General features: G+C 43.8%; 1 protein-coding gene across 3 annotated transcripts in view; it reads left to right on the top strand.

The window, feature by feature from the left end:
- The window catches only part of CD99L2 (CD99 molecule like 2), a 90,471-nt gene that overhangs the window by 52,380 nt on the left and 17,717 nt on the right, over positions 1-20,374 (top strand). For all 3 annotated transcript variants that reach the window (XM_019435761.2, XM_019435759.2, XM_019435760.2), the window contains exons 3-5: positions 16,043-16,111; positions 16,240-16,323; positions 18,136-18,195. In XM_019435761.2, coding sequence (XP_019291306.1) covers positions 16,043-16,111; positions 16,240-16,323; positions 18,136-18,195 — 213 coding nt within the window. The remainder of the gene's footprint in view (positions 1-16,042; positions 16,112-16,239; positions 16,324-18,135; positions 18,196-20,374) is intronic.

The raw sequence follows: 20,374 nt of genomic DNA, 5'->3' as shown, positions 1-20,374 counted from the left end.
ATATATCTATCTGTATTAATTTCCTACAGCTGCTGTAACAAAGTACCGCAAACTGGCAGGCTTAAAAACCAGAAATGTATTCTCTAACAGTTCTGGAGGCCCAAAGTCCAAAATCAAGGTATCGGCAGGACCACACTTCCTCTGAAGGCCCTGGGGCAGAAAGCTTCCTCACGTAGCCCTGCTTGTGGTGGCTTGTAGCTGTGAGACTCCAGTCTGTGTGTCCATCTCAACAGGGCCTTCTCTTTTGTGGGGTGTCGTCTTCCCTTCTGTCTCTTACAAGGAGACTTTTTGTTGGATTTAGAACCCACCTGGATAATCCTGAATGATCTCATCTCAAGATCCTTAACTTAATTACATCTGCAAAGACTGTTTTTCCATTTAAGGTCACATTTATGGCTTCTGGGGATTAGGACTCTGCTGTATATTTTTGGGGCCACCGTTCAACCTATATCATCTATATATCTTCATCTTTATATCTGTCCTTCAGATTTAAACTTGTGTTTCGTGGAGCTGGCATTCCAGTGGTGTGGCTTTGGCCATGGCCCATGATGCCATTTCCTTACTGACAGATGATGTGATTTGTTTTTATTTTGCATAATTACAAATAGGGCTTCAGTGAACAGTCTTGTCCATATCCCTTGTGCACGAGTTCAATGGAACTACCAGGTCGAAGGGTATACGTATTTTATATTTTAATAGATTCTGCCAGAATGTTTCCAAAATGAATGTTTCATTATATATTCACTGAACACTGTTGAGTTCCTTTTCTCCCAGATCCGCACATCACCAGGACCACGTTACCTATCCAAGGCATTTTACCAATATGATGGACAAAATATCTTCTTGCTTATTAAGCATTTCTCTAATTATAGTAAGATGGAGCATCATGCCATAGATTTACTGGCCATTTGTATTTTCCTCTTTGGTGAATTGTCTGTTCCTATCTTTTCCCCATTTTCTTGCTGGTTTGCTTGTCTTTTTTATGGGTTTGTGGGCTCTCTGTATATTCTGGATGGTGAAAGGGAGGGGCTCTGGAGCCAGACTTCCTGCGTCTGAACCCTGCCTCTGCCACTTATTGTCACCGTGGGTGAGTTACCTGACTTCTCTGTGCCTCTGTTTCCTCGTCTGTTATGTGAGGTTAATAACGAGCCCTACCTACTAGGATTATTGTAAGGATTAGATGCGATGGCCCATGTGAAGCACTCAGCACAGGACTGGTATGAGGTGAGGGCTCAGTAAGTTCAGTGGAATAGAATTGAGAGCCTAGAAATAAACCATTCTGTCTATGGCCAGTTGACTTTTGACAAAGATGCCAAGATTGTTCAATGGGAGAAGAATAAGCTCTTTAATAAATGGTGCTGGGAAGACTGGATATCCACATGCAAAAGCATGAAGTTGGACCCCTGCCTCACGCCTTATACAAAAACTAACTCAAAATGGATCATAAACCTGAAACTACAAATCTCTTAGAAGTTCATTTTCATGTATGGTGTGAGGGAAGAGCTTAGGGCATTCTCGGGTCTTTCCTGAGTATGCACACAGTTCTGTCCATCCAGGTGGCCTTTTGGATTCCCAGGAAAATAAATATACTTAGTTTATTAGCAATGATGGCTTTCATGAAGTCATTTAACATCTTCCAAAATAAATATGACCAAAAATTAACAAACCCCAAATAAATATAAGTATAAAGATCCCCAGTTAGGAAATTGTTCTTTTCCTGATGGGAGACCTTTTACTATTTACATCCCTTTCTCAGTTGTGTACCTGCCAATCCGATCTCCATCACCTATGAGCCAGTGTGTCAGGGACCCATAGGACCACCAGCATGTGATGTCTTCATATCCTTCAAAGCCTTATCACTCTGCCATCCTTTTTTTTTTTTTTCCTGTCTTAGCTTACGTCTCATGCTACTGAGGGTCAAAGAGCTAGACCTGTCCATCTCTTCTAAGCTCAATTATGTTTTCTGGTGGAGAATGTTCTCCTTTGTATATCGTACCTTTCTTACATAAAGAATCCCTGGACCTTCTAGGTCTGGCTGTTGTGAAGGACCTTCCTTCATCAGCTCAGCAGTGATTACTGAGTGCATGCTTGCTGCCAGGCACTACTCCAAATCTGCCCTCACAATGTTATTATCTCTGAAGAGACACAGTACACGAAATGATTTCAGGTATCGCTGAGCACTCTGGAACAATTATAACAGGGAGATGGGACCGGGAGGGCCCAGGGAGGTGGTAAGGGGTGGCTACTTTACATGAAGTGGTAAAGCCTCCCCTCCCCCCCCCACTGGACAAGAAGTGACCTGCAAGGAGTGGGGAAACAGCTGTCAAGGCCGAGGAAGCAGGTGTAAGAGTCCTGAGGCAGAAAAGAACTGTGTTGGCTCTGAGGCTTGGAAGGTGTGTGACTAGCGTGTGGTGGACGTTGGAGAAAAGACAGAGAAGTTGGAAGGGGCTGGGTCATATGGGGTCTTTAGGGCCTGGTGACCACTTGATTCTAAGTGCAAAGGGGAAGCTCCTGGAGTCGTTTTAAAAACTGCTTTATTGAGATATAATTTACATAAGATACAATCCATCCATTTAATTTTTTTAATGTTTATTTTTGAGAGAGACAGACAGAATGTGAGCAGGGGAGGGACAGAGACGTAGGGAGACATAGAATCTGAAACAGGCTCCAGGCTCTCAGCTGTCAGCACAGAGCCCAATGCAGGGCTCGAACTCCTGTACCGTGAGATCGTGACCTGAGCTGAAGTACAATTTTTAACCGACCACCCAAGTGCCCCATAATTCACCCATTTAAAGCATGCAATTGAGTGACTTTTTAGTATATTCGCAGGGTTGTGAAACCATCACTACAGTCCATTTTAGAACCTTTCCATCACCTCAAAAAGAAACTCTGTACCCCTTAGCTGTCACTCCCCAATCCCCTGATTATTTCCCTCCTCCAGCCCCTGACAACCACTGATCTCCTTCCTGTCTCTCTGGATTCCCCTATTCTGGATATTTCCTATAAGTGGAGTCCAATAATAATGCAGACTTTATGTTCGGCTTCTTATACTTGGCATAATATTTTTGAGGTTCATCCATGTTGCTTTCAGAATTTTGCTCCTCTCTTGCTCCCTCCCCCTTCTGCTTCCCTCTCCACCCCTTTTCCCTCCATGTGTTCCTTTTGCTGTGTGTGTAATCATCTCATGGGGAGCGTGCTTCTGCTTTTGCCCTCTAAAGCTGCTTATGATTGTCCCTATTTCCTCAGAAGGCCACGGACACCATCATTAAGCCACAGCCGGGCAAACCTGGCCGGTTTTGTTTACTATGTTGTAGCACATAGGAGAAAGACTCCCTTCTGGTAGGAGTGCCATATTGCTGGCAGCATTTGCTGAGCAGCAGAGAACATTTTCTAAGTTTGTCATTTTGAGCTTCACAGAAATAGGTGTCTTTATTTTAGGAGCTCACTGCTTTGATGAAGTTGACCTACTATTCTAATTCCTTGGTAAGCAGCTAGACTTTCCTCGTCCCAATTGTGGGTGATAAATCCCATTTAAAGGTTCATGACAAGAAAATCTGTAGTTAATAGTATCTTAAAAATCCCACAAATCCAAGCTCATGTTCCCCACAGGATTCACATGCATGAATGTTCTCTCAAAATGGCACCTACAGCCATTGATAAGACTATTGATAAGCTATTGATAAGACTGTGTGGTACTGGCATAGGATTGACATGATTAGATCAATCAAACAGTCTGAAAATAAACCCTTACATGTGTGGTCAGTTGATTTCTTTGTAATCTGGAAAAAAAAGTAATTTTACATGAGCTATTGGAGTCCTACGGATTTGGAACTAATATTATGTAGGTGGCAATTGCTTTTTTGAGAATTGCTCAGGTAATGGTTTCAGCATCATAATTTCTCCTTCCTACCCATACCTATCACCGTAACATAGGTATACGTCCAGAACCTTCTTCACACACGTGTGCTGTACTTCGTTTTACAGCTTAAAGTCCAGCGGAAATTCTATACCTAAAATCCTCTCTAAACTGATGATGAACTAGATTCGAAAGTACATTGACAGTAGGTTATCACGTGTGGTCGCCTTACCGTAAAAACCTGTGCACTGGTGTGGTTTTCACATTGAGGTGCACGTTGGTGTACCAGCTGCCTGCCCAAGGAGTTAAGCAAGCACGGTCGTATCAAGGGAAGGACTTGCCACATTCTCAACTTCCATGTGCACTTTTCCTAAAACTGACTTGTGGTAGAACGGACGTGCAGTTGTAGTGATGATCTTCTCCCCGCCCCCGTCCCTCTTTGTTCAAAATAATTCTTGAAGTGAAATTCACGTAACGTAAAATTAGCCATTTTAAAACATTCACTGTGTTGTGTAGCCATCTTGTCTGTCCAGTCCCAAAACCTTTCCATTCCCTGAAAGTGAAGTTGCTTACCCATTAAGCCGTTTTTCCTCCTCCCCCACTCCCTTTTCCCCCAGATGATCACCAATCTGCTTTCTATAGCAGTTGATTTATCTATTTTGAGTATTTTGTATAAATAGTATCCTACAATATGTGACCGTTTGTCTTTCACTTAGCATAGTATATATGCCACCTTGTAGCCTATGTAACAGTGCTTCATTCTTTTTATGACCAATATCCCATCGTATGGATAGACCTCGTTCACTCGTTGGTTGATGGACATTTGGCTGTTTCTGCCTTTTGGCTGCTGTGAGTAGTGCTGCTGTGAACATGCGTGTGTACGTTCTTGTTTGAGTGCCTGTTTTTAATTCTCTGGGGGCATATACCTGGGAGTGGAATTGCAAGGTCATATGGTCGTTCAGTGTTTAATGTTTTGAGGAGCCACCAGACTACTTTGCACAGTGGCTGTACCATTTTACATCCCCACCGGCAGTGTAGAAGGATTCCAGTTTCTCCACACCCTAGCCAAGTTACTTCCCTTTTTTTCCCCCGAAATTTTGTACTCTTTGACTAACACCTCCCCATTCCCTCTCCCCCCGGCCCTGGGTAACCACCATTCTGGCCTCTGATTCTATGTATTTGACTACTTGAGATGCCTTGTAAAAGTGGGATTGTGCACTATTTGTCCTTCTGTGTCTGGCTTATTTTACTTACATCATGTCCTCTGGGTCCATCTGTGTTGTCGCAAATAGCAGGATTTCCTTCTTTTTAAGGCTGAATAATGTTTTACGTACATTAGCACATTTTGGTTCTCCATTCATCCATCAGTGGGCGCTTGGATTGTTTATTACAGCTATTGAGAATAATGCTGTGATGAATAAGGAAGTGCGGATCTCTCCCAGAGATCCTGATTTCACTCCTTTGGGCTATATGCCTAGAAGTAGGATTGCCACATCCAGTGGTAGTCCCATCGTTTTCATTTTTTGAGGAGCCTCCATACTGTTTTGTTCGATGCAATTTTATCGCACATGTAGGCTTGTGTATTCACCGTGAAAGGCACAGAACTGTTCGTTCCCCGCCAGTATTGTTAGGTGGAGTAAATTCAGTCTTTTATGAGACCGAAAACAGCTAATTCAGCTCAAAATTGAAATAATCACATAAGTGACTTTTCTTGAGTCACTTGTTACGCTTTGAGCAGTATAATTGCTTTAATAGCCTTTCCCATTTCTTTGCCCAGAATGTCAGAAAGTTGTGTACTGAAGGTTGAGCTTTTAATCGAGTATTTTTTCTGCTCCCTTCTATTAATTTTGTATCGCCTCATAGTCAGTTACCATAGATTACTGAGTTAGAACAATTCCAATGCATTCTCTTAGTCACCTGGGTCAGGAGTTTGGGTTCTGTGTTGCTGGGTCCTCCACTCAGTGTTTTCTACAGAGCTACAGTTGACATATCGGCTGGGGCTGGGCTCTGACGTGAGGTTTGAGGTTGTGTTAGTTTTCTGTCACTGCTGTAATGGATCACCGCAAAGCTGGTTGCTTAAACAATACACCTTTATTATTTTATAATCATTGAGATCAGAAATCTGATCTGGCTGTCACTGAGCTAAAACCAGTGTGTCAGCATAGCCGTGTTCTTCTGGGGGCTATAGACAACATCGATTTCCTTGTCTTTTCCAGCTTCTTTGGGAGGCCTGCGTTCTTTAGCTCAGGGTCCTTTCCCTCCATCTTCAGAGCCAATGGTGCCATGCAGCATCTGCAGATCTGTCTCTCTGGCTCTCTCCCTTTTAAAGACCCTTGTGATCGCATTGAATCCCCACAGATAATCCAGTATAGTCTTCCCATCTCTGTATTCTTAACTCAAAAACACATGTAGAACCTTTTGCCGTGGAAGGTAACGTATTCACAGGTTCTGGGAATTAGGACATTGCTGTCTTTGTTGGGGGAGCATAGTCTTTCTACCACATCTGCTCTCTGGCTCCCAAATATCCATATCCCTCCCACATGCAGGAGACATTCACTCTGTCCCACCATCTTCACAAGTTTTAACCTATTACATCATTGACCCAGATTCCAAAATCTTAATTTAATCAGCACAGATGACCAAAATCTCACCACCTAAATTCTCTACATCAGGTGTAGGTAAGTTTCTGGATATAATCCTTTCTAAGGTACGATCCTTCTCCATCTATATACCTGTGAAACTCAAGAAACCGGCTACTTGCTCCCCAGAATATAATAATAGAGATATCCCATTTACGGGAGTGAGCAAATGGAAGGCAAGAGGACTTTACCGGTCTCTAGCAATCCTCAGAGCCATCCTTCCGTTTCCATGAAAAATAGCACGTGTTTGCAGCTGAGTCGTTCTATCCGCCTGTTTCTCTGCCTGTAGAATTGTGGGAGGCTAAACGGCGTTTTTCCTTTTGTTCTCTTTCTGTCGCCTTGACTTCCAAGCTGGCAGTGTTCCTGCTGCTGTCAAATTCTCAAGAACCTTATGGACCTCCCATGTGTGTCATGGAGATCACTCCGTTGGACAAGAGGCTCCTTCACAGATCTTTCCTGGATGACCCCATCTCTATTCGTGGCTTCTGCTGAGGTGGCTGAGGGAAACCATGAGTCACACGTATAATCTCTTCAGAGAGCCTTTGTGTGACTGAATACTCTGACCTTTTGACCCTTCCAAGGCACTAACGCAAGGTTTTCCAGGCACACCATTGGCCGCCTCTTCAGAGCATGCTCTCTTGGCAGTGAATTTTAGCACTTTTTGCAATTAGGTCAGGATGGAAGTTTCCCAAATCATCAAGTGCTGGTTCCTGTCTGCTTATGAGTTCTGCCTTCAGTCTTTGTTTCCTCTCACATTTTCCTATGGACAGCAGAAAGAAACGAGGTCAAACCCTTAACACTTTTTTGGGGGGGGACCCTCCTCAGCTAGCCTATCCAAGTTCATTATTTGTAAGTTCCGCTTTCTGCGCAACTACAGGATGCACAGTTCAGCCAATTTCCAATAGCATGTTCCTCAATTCCATCTGAGACTGCAGTGGCAAAGCCTTTAACAACCATGTTTCTATCAACAGTCCGTTTGTGGTGATTTAAGGACTCTCTAGCATGATAGGAGTATTTTTGACCATGTTCTTTCTGAATCCTCATTAGCTGTCACTAGTTAAGATCCGTATTTCTACTGACAGTCTGTTCATGGAACCTAGGCTTTTTCTGTGATGCCCCTCAGCATCCTTCCAGCCTTTGTCTATTACCTGATTCCCTAGCCACTTCCACATGTTTAGGTATTTATTACAGCAGCACCTTAATCCTACTACCCAAGTCTATAGTTTCTTATTGCTACTGTAACGAATTACAGCAGTGTGCTGGCTTAAAACAGCACCGATTTATTCTCTTACAGTTCTGGAGTTCAGAAATCTATGATTTGGGTTTTCACTGGACAGAAATGAAAGTACTGGCAGGGCTGTGTTCCTTTGGGAGGTTCTAGGCGGAAGTCGGTTTCCTTGCCTGTGTCTGCTTCTGGAGGCCGGCCACCTGCATTCCTTGGCTAGTGGCCCTTCCTCTATCCTCACAGCCAGCAGAGTGGCATCTACACATTTCTCCCTCACTCTCAGCCCTGCTTCCCACATCACGGTCTCCTCCCCCTGGCTCTCCTGCCTGTACCTTCCCCTTATAATTACCCGGGGCTTCCTATGCAATCCGGGATAATCTTTTCATCTCAAAGTCCTTAGCTTAACCACATCTGCACAGTCCGTTTCCCCGTGTAAGGTGACCTACTCACACAGTTTTGTTGGCAGAATTCATTTCTGTGCAGCTACAGAACTAGTGGCCACTTCTTCAAGGTCAGAAAAAGGAAGAGTGTCGGCTACCTTTAATGTCAGCTCAGGGAAGGCCGAAAGCCCTCTTTCCAAGGACTTACCACCTGATTATGTCTGAATCACCCAGAATATTCTCCCCTTTGAGTAATTCATTCATATTTATTGGCATCCTAATTATATCAGCAAAATCCCTTCACCTCTGCCATATGTCATAACCCGATCTTGAGAGTGACCTGGTTGCCCCCTTCCCCTGGGCCCCTGCACTCAAGGGGCTGGGTTTATATAGGCTGTGTACACCAGGGGGCAGGAATCCTGGCAGCTGCCTTTAGGATTCTACCTACCATCTAGGACATTAGGTAAAACGGTCATTCTTTCTTTTTTAAGTTTATTTATTTATTTTGAGAGAGCGCGCACACACACGAGTAGGGGAGGGGCAGAGAGAGAGGGAGAGAGAGAATCCCAAACAGGATCCGTGCTGCCAGCACAGCCCAATGCAGGGCTCGGACTCACAAACCGTGAGGTCATGACTTGAGCCGAGATCAAGAGTCGAACGCCTAACTGACTGAGCCCCCCCCCAGGCACCCCAGAACTGGCATTCCCTTTCACCTGCTATTGTGTAGTGAAGAATCTAACTCATTCTCATAACGTTTGGTGCTCCTGCCCTGGTTCACACTAAGGACCAGTTGGTTTACACGCAATTGCTTTTGCACCATGTAAAAAGTGCAAAGCACATCTGAGGATTATGAAAACAGTTATGACTGCATAGACCCCCAGGGGTTCTTGGAACACTCTTTGAGAACTACTGTTTGAGAGCTATTTATGTGGCATCCGTCTGTTTTACCCTAAATCAAAGATTTCTTCATCAATGCATGCTGAGCATGTATTTGTGGAGCTGGGGCGAGCAGGAAGGTCATTTTAGATGTCTTCTGTGGTGTCAAGCTCTGCCTTTACAATTTCACTCCTATAGGCAGTCCTATAAGTGAGGGCTACCTTTGGAGAGGGCGACTTCATAGCATCTTTGAAGCAGCTCTGCTTCTGAGCATTTTCCTTCTAGGCACACCACTTCGTGTGCACAGCTGTCTTGTGTTTTATATCCACCCCCAATGGAACGCTAAAATCCCACAGTGAAATGGCTACATTCTAAGCATCTGTGCTCTCCAGCCAATATGGAGAATAAGGTCGGTCTCTGGAACTGACATGAGGAAGGTAAGTGACAGAATCAAATGTATGTAGTATGAATCAACTTTTATCCAGTAAGCGTATCCAAGCACACGTACGGGCGTGCGTGCTTATGTGAAAACATTCAGAGTAGCCACCTCTGAGGGTTGATTCGAGGCCAGCTTTAGTATTTTCTTTGCGTTCTCTACAATCAGATTACTTTTATATTAAGCATACATTACAAATTTAAAAAAATTCTGTACCATTGGATTACTTTTACATTGACCATATCTAACAAATTTAAACAAATTAAAGCCATCTTTACATGAGGAAGAACTCTAGGTGTCGGAACTGGGGAAACCTTCACGACCCCATCCTTCCCTCCTGGTTTAGATGAGAAGGGCTTGTCCAAGGTCCTGCTGCAAGCTAGCAGGACTGCGGGACTGGAGCCCAGCGGCTCTGGCTTTTCCTCCAGTGCCTTTTCTCCACAGCACGCTGCCGTTACATGTGTCTGCACGGGGAGGGTGATGGCCCCAAAGGGTAGTTTAGCGTCAGGTGGTGCACCCTGGCCAAAAAAGCCCCAGAAAAGGCCGCTACTGATCCACAGGTCAACCTGCCCCAAACAAGTATTACAGTCCCTCGCCTCCAAAATGGTAAGCTTTGGCTTTATGGTGATGACTGGCCTGCGTGGCAGTGTGCCTCGCCCATGGAAGATGAGATCCAGTAATCTAGAAAGAAGATGAAAATGGGACTCTGGTCTTTAAGAGGTAAGCACGATGTGCTAACAGAAAAATAGTGACCCCAGGCCCTCTGGAAAAGTCGTATTTTATACCTTCATCTCAAAGAGACTGAGAACTGTGTTATTTGTCCTGTAAAGATATCCTCTCTGGAAGATTTTCATTGTGCCGCAAACCATTGGGATCAAGAAAGAACAAGCTTTAGTTGCCTGGAAACTTCACTCGTGTTACCACCTCATTCCAAGATGTTCTTACTGCCCTTTCCTACTTGATTTGCTCTTTAGTTGGGTTTTTTTTTAAACATTTGTTTAGGTTTGAGAGACGGAAAGAGAGAGCACAAGTGGGGGATGGGCCGAGAGAGAGGGAGACACAGAATCTGAAGCAGGCTCCAGGTTTGTAGCTGTCAGCACAGAGCCTGACATGGGCCTCAAACTCATGAACCATGAGATCATGACCTGAGCCAAAGTCGGACGCTTCACTGACTGAGCCACCCAGGTGCCCCCAAACTATTTTTTAACAGACTTTTTTTCTTTTGAGGTAATTGTAAACCCCTGAAGATCTAAGAAATGCTGAAGGGAGATTCCGGGTATCCACTACCCAGTTTCCCCAAAGGTGACACCCTGCAAAACTATAGTATAATATCATAAGCAGGGTATTGATATGGACACAAAGCCTAGTGTGTGTGTTTTCATTACTGTGCGGTTTTGCCCCCTGGGTGGGTGAGTGTGTCCACCACGATAGTCCACAGGGAGCTGTTACCTCACCATAAAGACCCCTCCTGCCGCCCTTTTATGAACACTGACCATTATCTCCTCCCCCCGCCCCTGCACCTTTCTAGTCCCCACCCCCTAACCCGTTGTCCATCTGTAGAATCTGGTAATTTAGAAAATGTTACATAAATGGAATCACGTAGTATGTAATGTTTGGGAATTGCTTCTTTTTTTTTTTTTTTTTCACTCAGAATTCCTTTGAGATCCATCCAAGTTATTACAAGTATCAGTAGTTTGTTGCTTTTTCCTTGCTGAATAGCATCCCATGATGTGGATGTACCACAGTTTGTTTATGAAGGTCATCTGGGTTGTTTCCAGTTTTCGGCAGTAAACATTTATATATAGGTTTTTACATGAGTGTGAGTTTTCCTTTCTCTGGGGTAAATGCCCAGGAGTGTAACTGCCGGGTCTATATGATAGTTGTAGGTTTAGTTTTTAAAGAATGTCGCCAACTGGGTTTCCAGAGTGGATGTACCACGTGACATTCCCACCGGCAGTGTGTGAGTGACCCAGCTTCTCCGTGTCTTTGTCAGTCAGTACTTGGTGTTACCACTAGATCCTAGTCATTCTGATAGGTATGTTGGTGGCCTCTCATTGTGATTTTAACTTGAATATCTTTTGCTCATTTCTAGTTGGATTGTCTGTGTTTTACTTTTGGATTTTAGGAGCTCTTCATAGATTGTAGACACAGTCTTTAGTCATATATGTGTTTTGCAAGTATTTTCTCTTAACCTGTAGCTTGTCTTTTCAGCTTATTAACAGGGTCTTTTGCAAAAGGAAATGTTTTAATTTTGATGTAGTCTGGTTTATCTTTTTTTTTTCTTTTGTGCAGCATGGTTTTGTTAGCAAGTCTCTGCACTCTTCACCAAGCCCTCAGTCCCAAAGATTTTCCTCTGTTTTCTTTTCTTTTTTTAAACATTTTTAAAAATGTTTCTTTACTTTTGAGAGAGAGAGAGAGAGAGAGAGCCAGCAGGGGAGGGGCAGAGAGAGAGGGAGACACAGACTCCAAGCTCTGAGCTGTCAGCTCAGAGCCCAATGTGGGGCTTGAAGCCACAAACTGTGAGATCATGACCTGAGCCAAAGTCAGATGCTCAACCGACTGAGCCACCCAGGCGCCCCTAACCATTTTTAAATGTACAGATCGTTGGCACTGAGTACATTCCCCATGTTGTGCAACGATTACCGCTACTATTCATTTCCAGAATTTTCTCATCATCCCACACAGAAGCTCTTTACCCATCAAACAGTAACTCCCCATTTTTCTCTACTCTGACCCCTAGTAATCTCTAGCGTCCTTTCTGTCTCTAAGAATTTGCCCATTCTGAGTGCCTCATGTAAGTAGAATCCTACAATATTTGTCCTTTCGTGTCTGGCTTCTTTCACAGAGCATAACGTGTGCAAAGTTTGTCCATGTTGTAGCCTGTGCCAGAATTCTATTCCTTCGTGCGGCTGGGTGATACTTCATTGGATGCGGACCCCATTTTGTTTGTTCACGTGTTGATGGACACGTGGGTGATTGCTGCCTTGTGGTGATTGTGCAGAGTACTGCCATGGGCATTGGTATGCAAGTATCTGGGTCCCTGCTTTCAGTGCTTTGGAATGTATACCTACTCGCGGACTTACAGGACCGTGTGCTAATTCCGTGTTTAACCTCGAGGAACTGCCATGCTTTTTCACAACAGCTGCAGCATCTTCCATCCCCTGTACCAGTGCGCCAGGTGCTGGTTTCTTCACATCCTCTCCGACACTTGTTAGTGCATTTTCTTTTCAGAATGGCCTTTAATGATCGTGAGGTGGCAGCTCCTCGTGGATTTGATTTGCATTTCCCTTAACAACTAGTGATGCCGAGCATCCGGTCATGTGCTTATTGGCTGTACTTGTGTATCTTCTTTGAAGATCTGTTTAAGTCCTTTGCCCAGTTTTTTTTTTTTTAATAATTTTTTAAGTTTGTTTATTTTGAGAGAGGAGAATGAGAGTGAGTGAGCGAGCAACAAGCGTGGAAGAAGCAGAGAGAGAGAAAGAGAGAACCCCAAGTAGGCTCTGCACTAGAGCCCGACTCAGGGCTTCAGCTCAAACCGTGAGATCATGACCTGAGCCGAAGTCAGACACTCAACCGACTGAGCCACCCAGGCGCCCCGATGCAGAAAAGTTTTAATTTGATGAAGGCCAATTAATCTTCTTTATTTTGTTCCCTGGGCTTTTGGCATCACATCTGAGAAATCCTCACCAAATCCAGGATCATGAAGATTTTCTGCTACTTTTTTTTTTCTAAGAGTTTTATAGTTTGAGGTCTTTGATTCATTTGAATTCGTTTTTATATATGGTGTCAGGTACGGGTTGAACTTCATTCCTTGGCGTGTTATGACCAGTTTCTTGGTGCTCTTGTCCAGAATATACATATTGGCCGCATATCTAAGTGTTTATTTCTGGACTCTGTTCTATTCCATTGACCCAGGTGTCTGTTCTTATGCCAGTACCACACTGTTTCGATTACTGTACCTCTGTACTAAGTTTTGAAGAAGAAATCTTCCAACCGTGTTCTTCTTTTTCAAGATTGTTTTGGCTATTTGGGGCCTCTTGAGATATTCCACATGAATTTTAGAATGGGTTTTTCTAGGGTACCTGGGTGGCTCAGTCGGTGAAGAGTCTGACTTCGGCTCAGGTCATGATCTCACGGTTCGTGAGTTCAAAACCCTGCATCGGGGTCTGTGCTGACAGCTCAGAGCCTGGAGCCTGCTTCAGATTCTGTGTCTCCCTGTCTCTCTGTCCCTCTCTTGCTCACACTTTCTCTCTCTCTCTCTCTCTCTCTCTCTCTCTCTCTCTCTCTCTCAAAAGTAAAGTAAATAAGCATTAACAAAATTAACAAAAGAATGGGTTTTTCTGTTTCAGAAAACAAAGTGTCTTTAGGATTTGGGTAGGGATTGCCTTGAATCTAGATCGCTTTAGGTAGTATTGTCATCTTAACGATGTTTGTCTTCCAGTACTTGAATGTGCAGGACTGGGTTGAGTTGTGGTGGTTTGTGGGTTTTGAGAAATTGGTCCATTTCTTCTCAGTTGTCAAATATATGAGCGTAAGTTCATTACATTTTATTCTCTTCTAATGGCTACAGACTCTGTTAGGAAACACCTGGTTTCATTCATTATAATGGTATTTTGTCCTTTCTCCTTTATATTTGTTAGTAAGGCTAGAGGTACGCCAATTTTATTGACCTTTTAGAGAAGCGGCTTCATTGATCTGTATTTTCTATTTTCAATTTTGTTGATTTCTGCTCTTACTTCCTTCTGTCTGCTTGCTTTGGGTTTGTTTCCCTACAATCTAGCATTTCATTTTCTAGCATCTGGAGTTAAGAACTTAGATTATTGATCTGAGGCCTTTCTTCATCTCTAAGCATTTAATGCTAGAAACTGCCCTTATCACTGCTTTAGCTGCATCCTGCATGTTTCAGTGGTGGTGTTTTTCACACAGTTGTATTTAAAATTTTTTTCTTTGACACTTTCTCTCTGATCCTGGTTTTATTTGGAAGTGTGTTGTTTATTTCTAAGTGCCTAGGGAGCTTCTTGTTTTCTTATGGTGTTTTTGTTTCTAGTTTGATTCCATTATGGTCAGAGACCCCACTCTGTATAATTTCAGTGCTTTGAAGTTTATTGAGCTTGGTTTTCTGGTCCAGGATGTAATCTCTGCTGGTGAATGTTCCATGTGTGCTTAAAAAATTCCTTATCCTGCTGCGACTGAGTGGAGCGGATATTTACTTGATTGTGTGGTTCGGTTCTCTGTCGTTGCTGATTTTTATCCTAGTAGTTCTGTCAGTTGCTGATGGTGGAAGTCCCAACTCTAATTGTGGTTTGTTTGGTTTTTTTTTCCTTTTAGCTCTATCAGTTTTATCTCTGTGTGTTTTTATGCTGTTGTTTGGTGCATACAAGTTTAGGATTGTTCTGTGTTCTTGGTGGATTGACCCTCCATCATGATGTGATGTCTCCCTTTATACCTAGTGAGAAATGTCAGGTCATGTCCTACTGTGTTTTTACACTCTTTCCAGAAGATTCAGACTTACATTTCTTTGATCCACAGGCCTTAAGGCCCTATCTAGAAAAGACAGGTAATGCATTGTAAATTACCTGGGCAGTTTGAGGATTACACCACCACCACCATCACCACTACCACCACCATCGTCATCATCATCTAGAGAGAGAGAGAGCATGAGCGCATGCACACCTGAGTGGGGGGAGACAGAGAGAGAGAGGGAGAGGGAGGGTGCATCTTAAGCAGGCTGCATACCCAGGACAGAGCCCAATGCAGGACTCCATCTCACGACCCATAAGACCATGATCTGAGCAGAAATCAAGAGTCAGACCCTCAACCAGCTGAGCCACCCAGGCACCCGAGGATTACATTTTTGATCTGTAAAACTCACTGAGATTTTTTTCCTCACAAATATTGCTGTTTCTTTTCTGAGTGCTTGCCATATATAGTACTGTCTTTGCGTTTCTTCTCCCTTAAATTTCCTTTCCCTCTGCCACCTACAGTTGTAGAACAGTTTATGGAACATTCTGTAAGCTCAAGAAAAGAAACTATTAGAAAACTCATGCATGTCATGCCATGTAATAGATGTGAAAGAAGTCCATATTTTTAGAGGAATCCGGGTGAGCTGAAAAAGCTAATAGTTACAGTAGTAACAACCATGCTTCTATAAAATATTTTGTTGGTGTTATACTACTTTCAATTGATAATAGATACCCCCATACCCACCTGGGAACATAGCCTCAGTCCATCCCTGGGCAGTATGATTTATGATTCTGGTGCCAGGTTGATAGTGGTGGAAACCAGAGCCTGAAGTCTCCAAGGGTCATGCACAAGCTCTTGAACTCCCTGGACCCACGGGGTCCCATCCAGCAGATCTAGGCTGAATACTTAGCTCCATGAATCCCCGGATCCTATCTGGGAGCATGTCTGCCTTACCACCAATCCTCTGAAGAGAAGTGAACAGAACTCCTCTCATTTAAACCTTCTACATTTCTTTGCCTTTCTCCAAGGGATTGTCAGAAGCCTTAGAGGGGCCTCAAGGTCTGAGACAATGGTACATACTCATGATGTGACATACCTGAGCCAAGAAGTGGCTGCTGTGTTTTGTTACTAAATGTGCTTTCCTTGCTGCCCTCCCTCCCATTTTAGAGAGATGGGACCATGGCACCACTACAACCAAGAGACCAGTAGCAACCAGAGCTCCAGCCAAGCCTGCAGGTAATATGGCTGTTCTGGGGAGGGCAGGAAAGAAGAACACTGTGGAACTCTCTTTGGGCCAATGTCCACGGAGCTACCTGCAGCTTAACCTGTTGACTTTCTCTTTTATGTTTTGGGGCCCACTGCAGATAATGATTTTAACTTGGCTGATGCCTTGGATGATCGAAATGATCGAGACGATGGCCGCAAGAAACCAAGCGCAGGAGCAGGAGGTAAGTCACAGAAGGTTGGAAGCGCCAGCCAGCACTGCGGCTCCCTGGCCAGGTCGTTTCTCACGAAACTACAACAGCCCGCAGAGTCACCCGGGCATGGCAGGCCTGGGGGTACTTCAAGGCCCAGGAGAACCCTAAACCGTAGTTATCGAACTTTTTGGTCTCAGGACTCCCCAAACCATTGAGGATTTCAAGGGCTTTTGTTTATGTAGGTCGCATCTAACAATATTGTCTTTGAACTAAAATTTAAAAAAATATATGTAAGCATGTATTCATTAAAAATGAACAACAAACCCATACATGTTAACAAAAATAGCATGTTTTTGTAAGACATAACAGGCAATCCAAAACCAAAATTGAGTGAGAAGAGTGGCATCATTGTACATGTTTTGCAAATTTCTGTAGTGTCTAACCAGAAAAGCTAGACCCTCTCTGCTTCTGGATTCAGTTGTAATGTGTTGTGATGGCTGAGGTGTATGAAGGAAATCTGGCTTCGTATAGATATGTAGTCAAAAAAGGGAGGAATATTTTCATAGACTTTTCTGATCAACATAGATCTTTTTCTTTAGTAACACACCCAAACTCGACCAGTGGCCGTTTGTTACCATTTAACTACAGTGTGGGACGTGACCATACCAATGAACTTTTCATACGTGATTCTTTACAACCCCACAGGACTCTCTTGCACTTTCAGTGGAGCCTCTCCTCATTTGTGGTTTTGCATATTATGTATGCATTGGTCATTTGGAAATATTGCTGTCCTGGTCTTGTGAACTTCCAGATAATGCCCATGTTTCAGTACGCGGTATCCCAAATTCACATTTGCTAATATCACCCCCATCTCCTTAGATAAAGTCTTTAAGTACTGGGAAGCTGCTGAGATCAGAGAGGTGGATGTAGATTTTTCAAAATTACACGTTTTGTTTGAAATCTTCCCATTGGCAACAGATACGGCCAGTGGTGTTCTTCATAGTGACCACCCCATTTTATTCATTTGCAAGGAAGCATGTGCCAAATAGTCAAGCCACCATAACCATAGTTTGATCATCATTCATTCTTCCTAGGCAAAGTGGTCTTTCAGAGCACAAGGCAGATAATTCAGCTCGGAACTGAAACACTCAAGTGCTCTCCAGAGTAACTACAGTTGAATCAAAAAAGCATTAGTTTTCTATTGCTGCTGACAAATTACCACAAGTTCAGTGAGTTAACACAGCACCTGTTTATTAACTCAGTTTCCTTTTCATGAGTGGGGAGTTGAGGAACCGCCAAGCTGAGTTTTCTGTTCAGGGCCTCATATAGCTGCAATCATGGTGTCCGCCAGGTCCGGTCTCCTCTGCGATCGGGTCCTCCTCCAAGTTCATGGGGTTGTTGGCAGAGTACGTTTCCTTGCAGTTGTAGAACTAATGGCTGCTTGCTTTTTCAAGACCAGCAGGAGATAGAGACCAGGGAGAGCCCAGAGAGGAAGACTAGCTCTGTTGTTTCTAGTGGCTTCACCCTGGTTTAAAGGGCTTTACCTGATGGGGTCTGGCCCACCAAGGATAATTTCCCTTTTAATTCATGCAAAGCCAAACTGATTTGGGATCTTAATTCCATCTGCAAAATCTTTTCATGCTTAAAGTGATGGGATGTTAAGCAAGGTGTGTACTCCAGCGGGAGGGAATCAGGGGCCATTTGAGAGTTTTGCCTACCATATTCATCAAGGGTATTCTTAACTGGACGTCCTTTTCTGGGGATGTTGGGCAACATTAACATAAGGTTTTTGTCCCTGAAAAAGGTGTTTTGGAATTGAAATGTGTGTTTTGTTTTCTCCAGGTTTTTCAGACAAGGATCTTGAAGACATACTAGGTGGTGGGGAATACAAACCTGACAAAGGTAAAGTTAGGAGTGCTGGTCCGTGTAAATACCTTACTCTTGTTACAAACGTGATTACATGGCGACCAGGTTGATTGAGCCGTCCTGACGCAGCCTCTGTGATGGGAGAGGTAGTTGCCAGACATCCTGCTGATAACTTGCGGCTCACTTGGAACAATGTGGGCTGTGCCGCTCAAAGCCGGGATTTATAAGCCAATTTGGAAAAGCCACGTTGTTCCCCTTGATGTCCCTAAGCCAAGGTGCCGCATGGGTTAGGATCTCCATACCGAGTCGGAGCCTCTTGCCCAGGCAGCGCCAGGTACGGGTCAGGGGACTCACTGGGAACAATTCCCACCTCCAGCCTGGGGATCTTGTCACCCTTGGGATGCAAAGAGCAAAGCTCATCATGACCAGCATTTTTTAGGAGACCCATAGCAAGTCCGGCATCTTTTAAAATACTTTTTAGTTTAAGATACTTTAAAACTCATGGGAAGTTATAAAAATCGTTCAGGAGAATTTCTGTGTACTCTTCACCCGGCTTCCTCTGATGATGACAGCTCACATAACCATAGTATGTTGTCAAATTGATACAGGCTGTTACTAAGTCACATATAGGCCTGATTGACATTGCATCAGCGAGTGCGTGTACTCGTGTGTGTGTGCGTGCATGCGGACACACGTGGGTCTATGAAATTTTGTCATGTGTGTGAATTTCAGTAACCATGACCGATCGGGATGCAGAAAACAGAACGACAAGGAGACTCCCTCGTGCCAACCCTTTCTAGTCACGCCCTCCCCCCAAACCACCAAAGATTTGAACCTTTTATCTTAAATACACATCAAGAACTGATCATACCATGGAGACCATCAGCCAGATTCAATATGACAAAATATGTTATGGTTGGAATTTGTGATTGTTACTTGCGGTTGTAGCCTATTGTGACGGTAAGTTGTGGTTGTGACTTACTGTGGTTATACGTGCACGAGTTAGGTGTGTATCTGCTGGTAACCCTGCTACACTCCCTGCAGTCCTGGCTGTGGCGTCAGCATGAGCTCCCTTCTTGTGGGGACCGTGTGCCTTTCATATGGAACCGTGTTCTCTTCTGATTAAAGGATACTGTGGTCACATCTGTCCTTCAAAACCCCTTTCCAGACAATGTCATCTTGAGTAAAAAGTTCTAAAAGCCTTTAAATGAAACTCACAGGTGTCAGAAGAACATGGAACGTTTAAAGGGCAAACCCAGCAAATTGGCCAATTACTCCTGGGTGACAAATGGTATTTCCAGATGGTGAGGTGCGGGCAGTGATAGCGTGTGGAAGCGTGTGCACAGATGAAAGTCTGAATGGCACGTCGGGGGCTTCCTTATTAACGGTACATGTTTTAGCAAGGAAGAAGTGTTGGGAAATTCTTTAATTAGGCTCATATTTGAATTTCTCTTCTAAAGAATAATCAATTGTTAGCTTAAGTTATACCATCTGTCATTATAAGCATCATTAAAAGAAAATAAAGGGGGTCCCGGCAAAAAATACAAGTGTGAGCCTGAAACATGGTTATGATGAGCACACGATGAAATTCTCAGACACTCGCCTCTGTGCGGACATGCGGATGCCACGAGTGAAGATAAAACATATTTCTGTACATGATGATCTTCAGCATAAAAACAATCCTAATTAATGTATTTTCCAGCTTTGGGTCTTAGGCACATCGACTCAACTATGGTTTTGGAGTTTATTTCTGAAATAATAGGTTATCTGTTACGTTTTTTTTTTTCTCATGAGAATATTTCTCTTGGCCTTGCAGGAGCCCCATATTTTGTTCCTAGGGGACACTGGCAGTCTCTTGTCAGCAGGTCCCGTCAGCCACCTACTGTGTGCAAGCCTCTGCTCCCACTCTTGAGTTGCTCTTTGTTCCCCAGTGACCATCTGCTGCCTCACACTCTTTTCTCCCAGCTTCTCCTGGTGCTCTCCCACTTCCTTGGTCTCGTTCACCTCCGAAACACCGTTGCCTGCTGGGAATGTTTCCTTGGGGATCCTATTCAGTACATTGTTCTCTTCCTCACCGGAAGCGATCGATGTTAGAAACAAAGATCTGAGTGTTGAGTGTGTTCATCACTTTGTGAGATGTCGCTACTTCTCTACCCTTTCAGTGGGCAGAAGTTGGCGATAAGTACATGGATGTATACCAAACCATGTATACAAA

This window comes from Panthera pardus, unplaced genomic scaffold (genome assembly GCF_024362965.1).
Source record: "Panthera pardus isolate Hobbes unplaced genomic scaffold, ASM2436296v1 HiC_scaffold_27, whole genome shotgun sequence".
NCBI lineage: Eukaryota > Metazoa > Chordata > Mammalia > Carnivora > Felidae > Panthera > Panthera pardus.
Note: the sequence above shows the minus strand (reverse complement) of the source record. Positions and strands in the feature narration are given on the sequence as shown.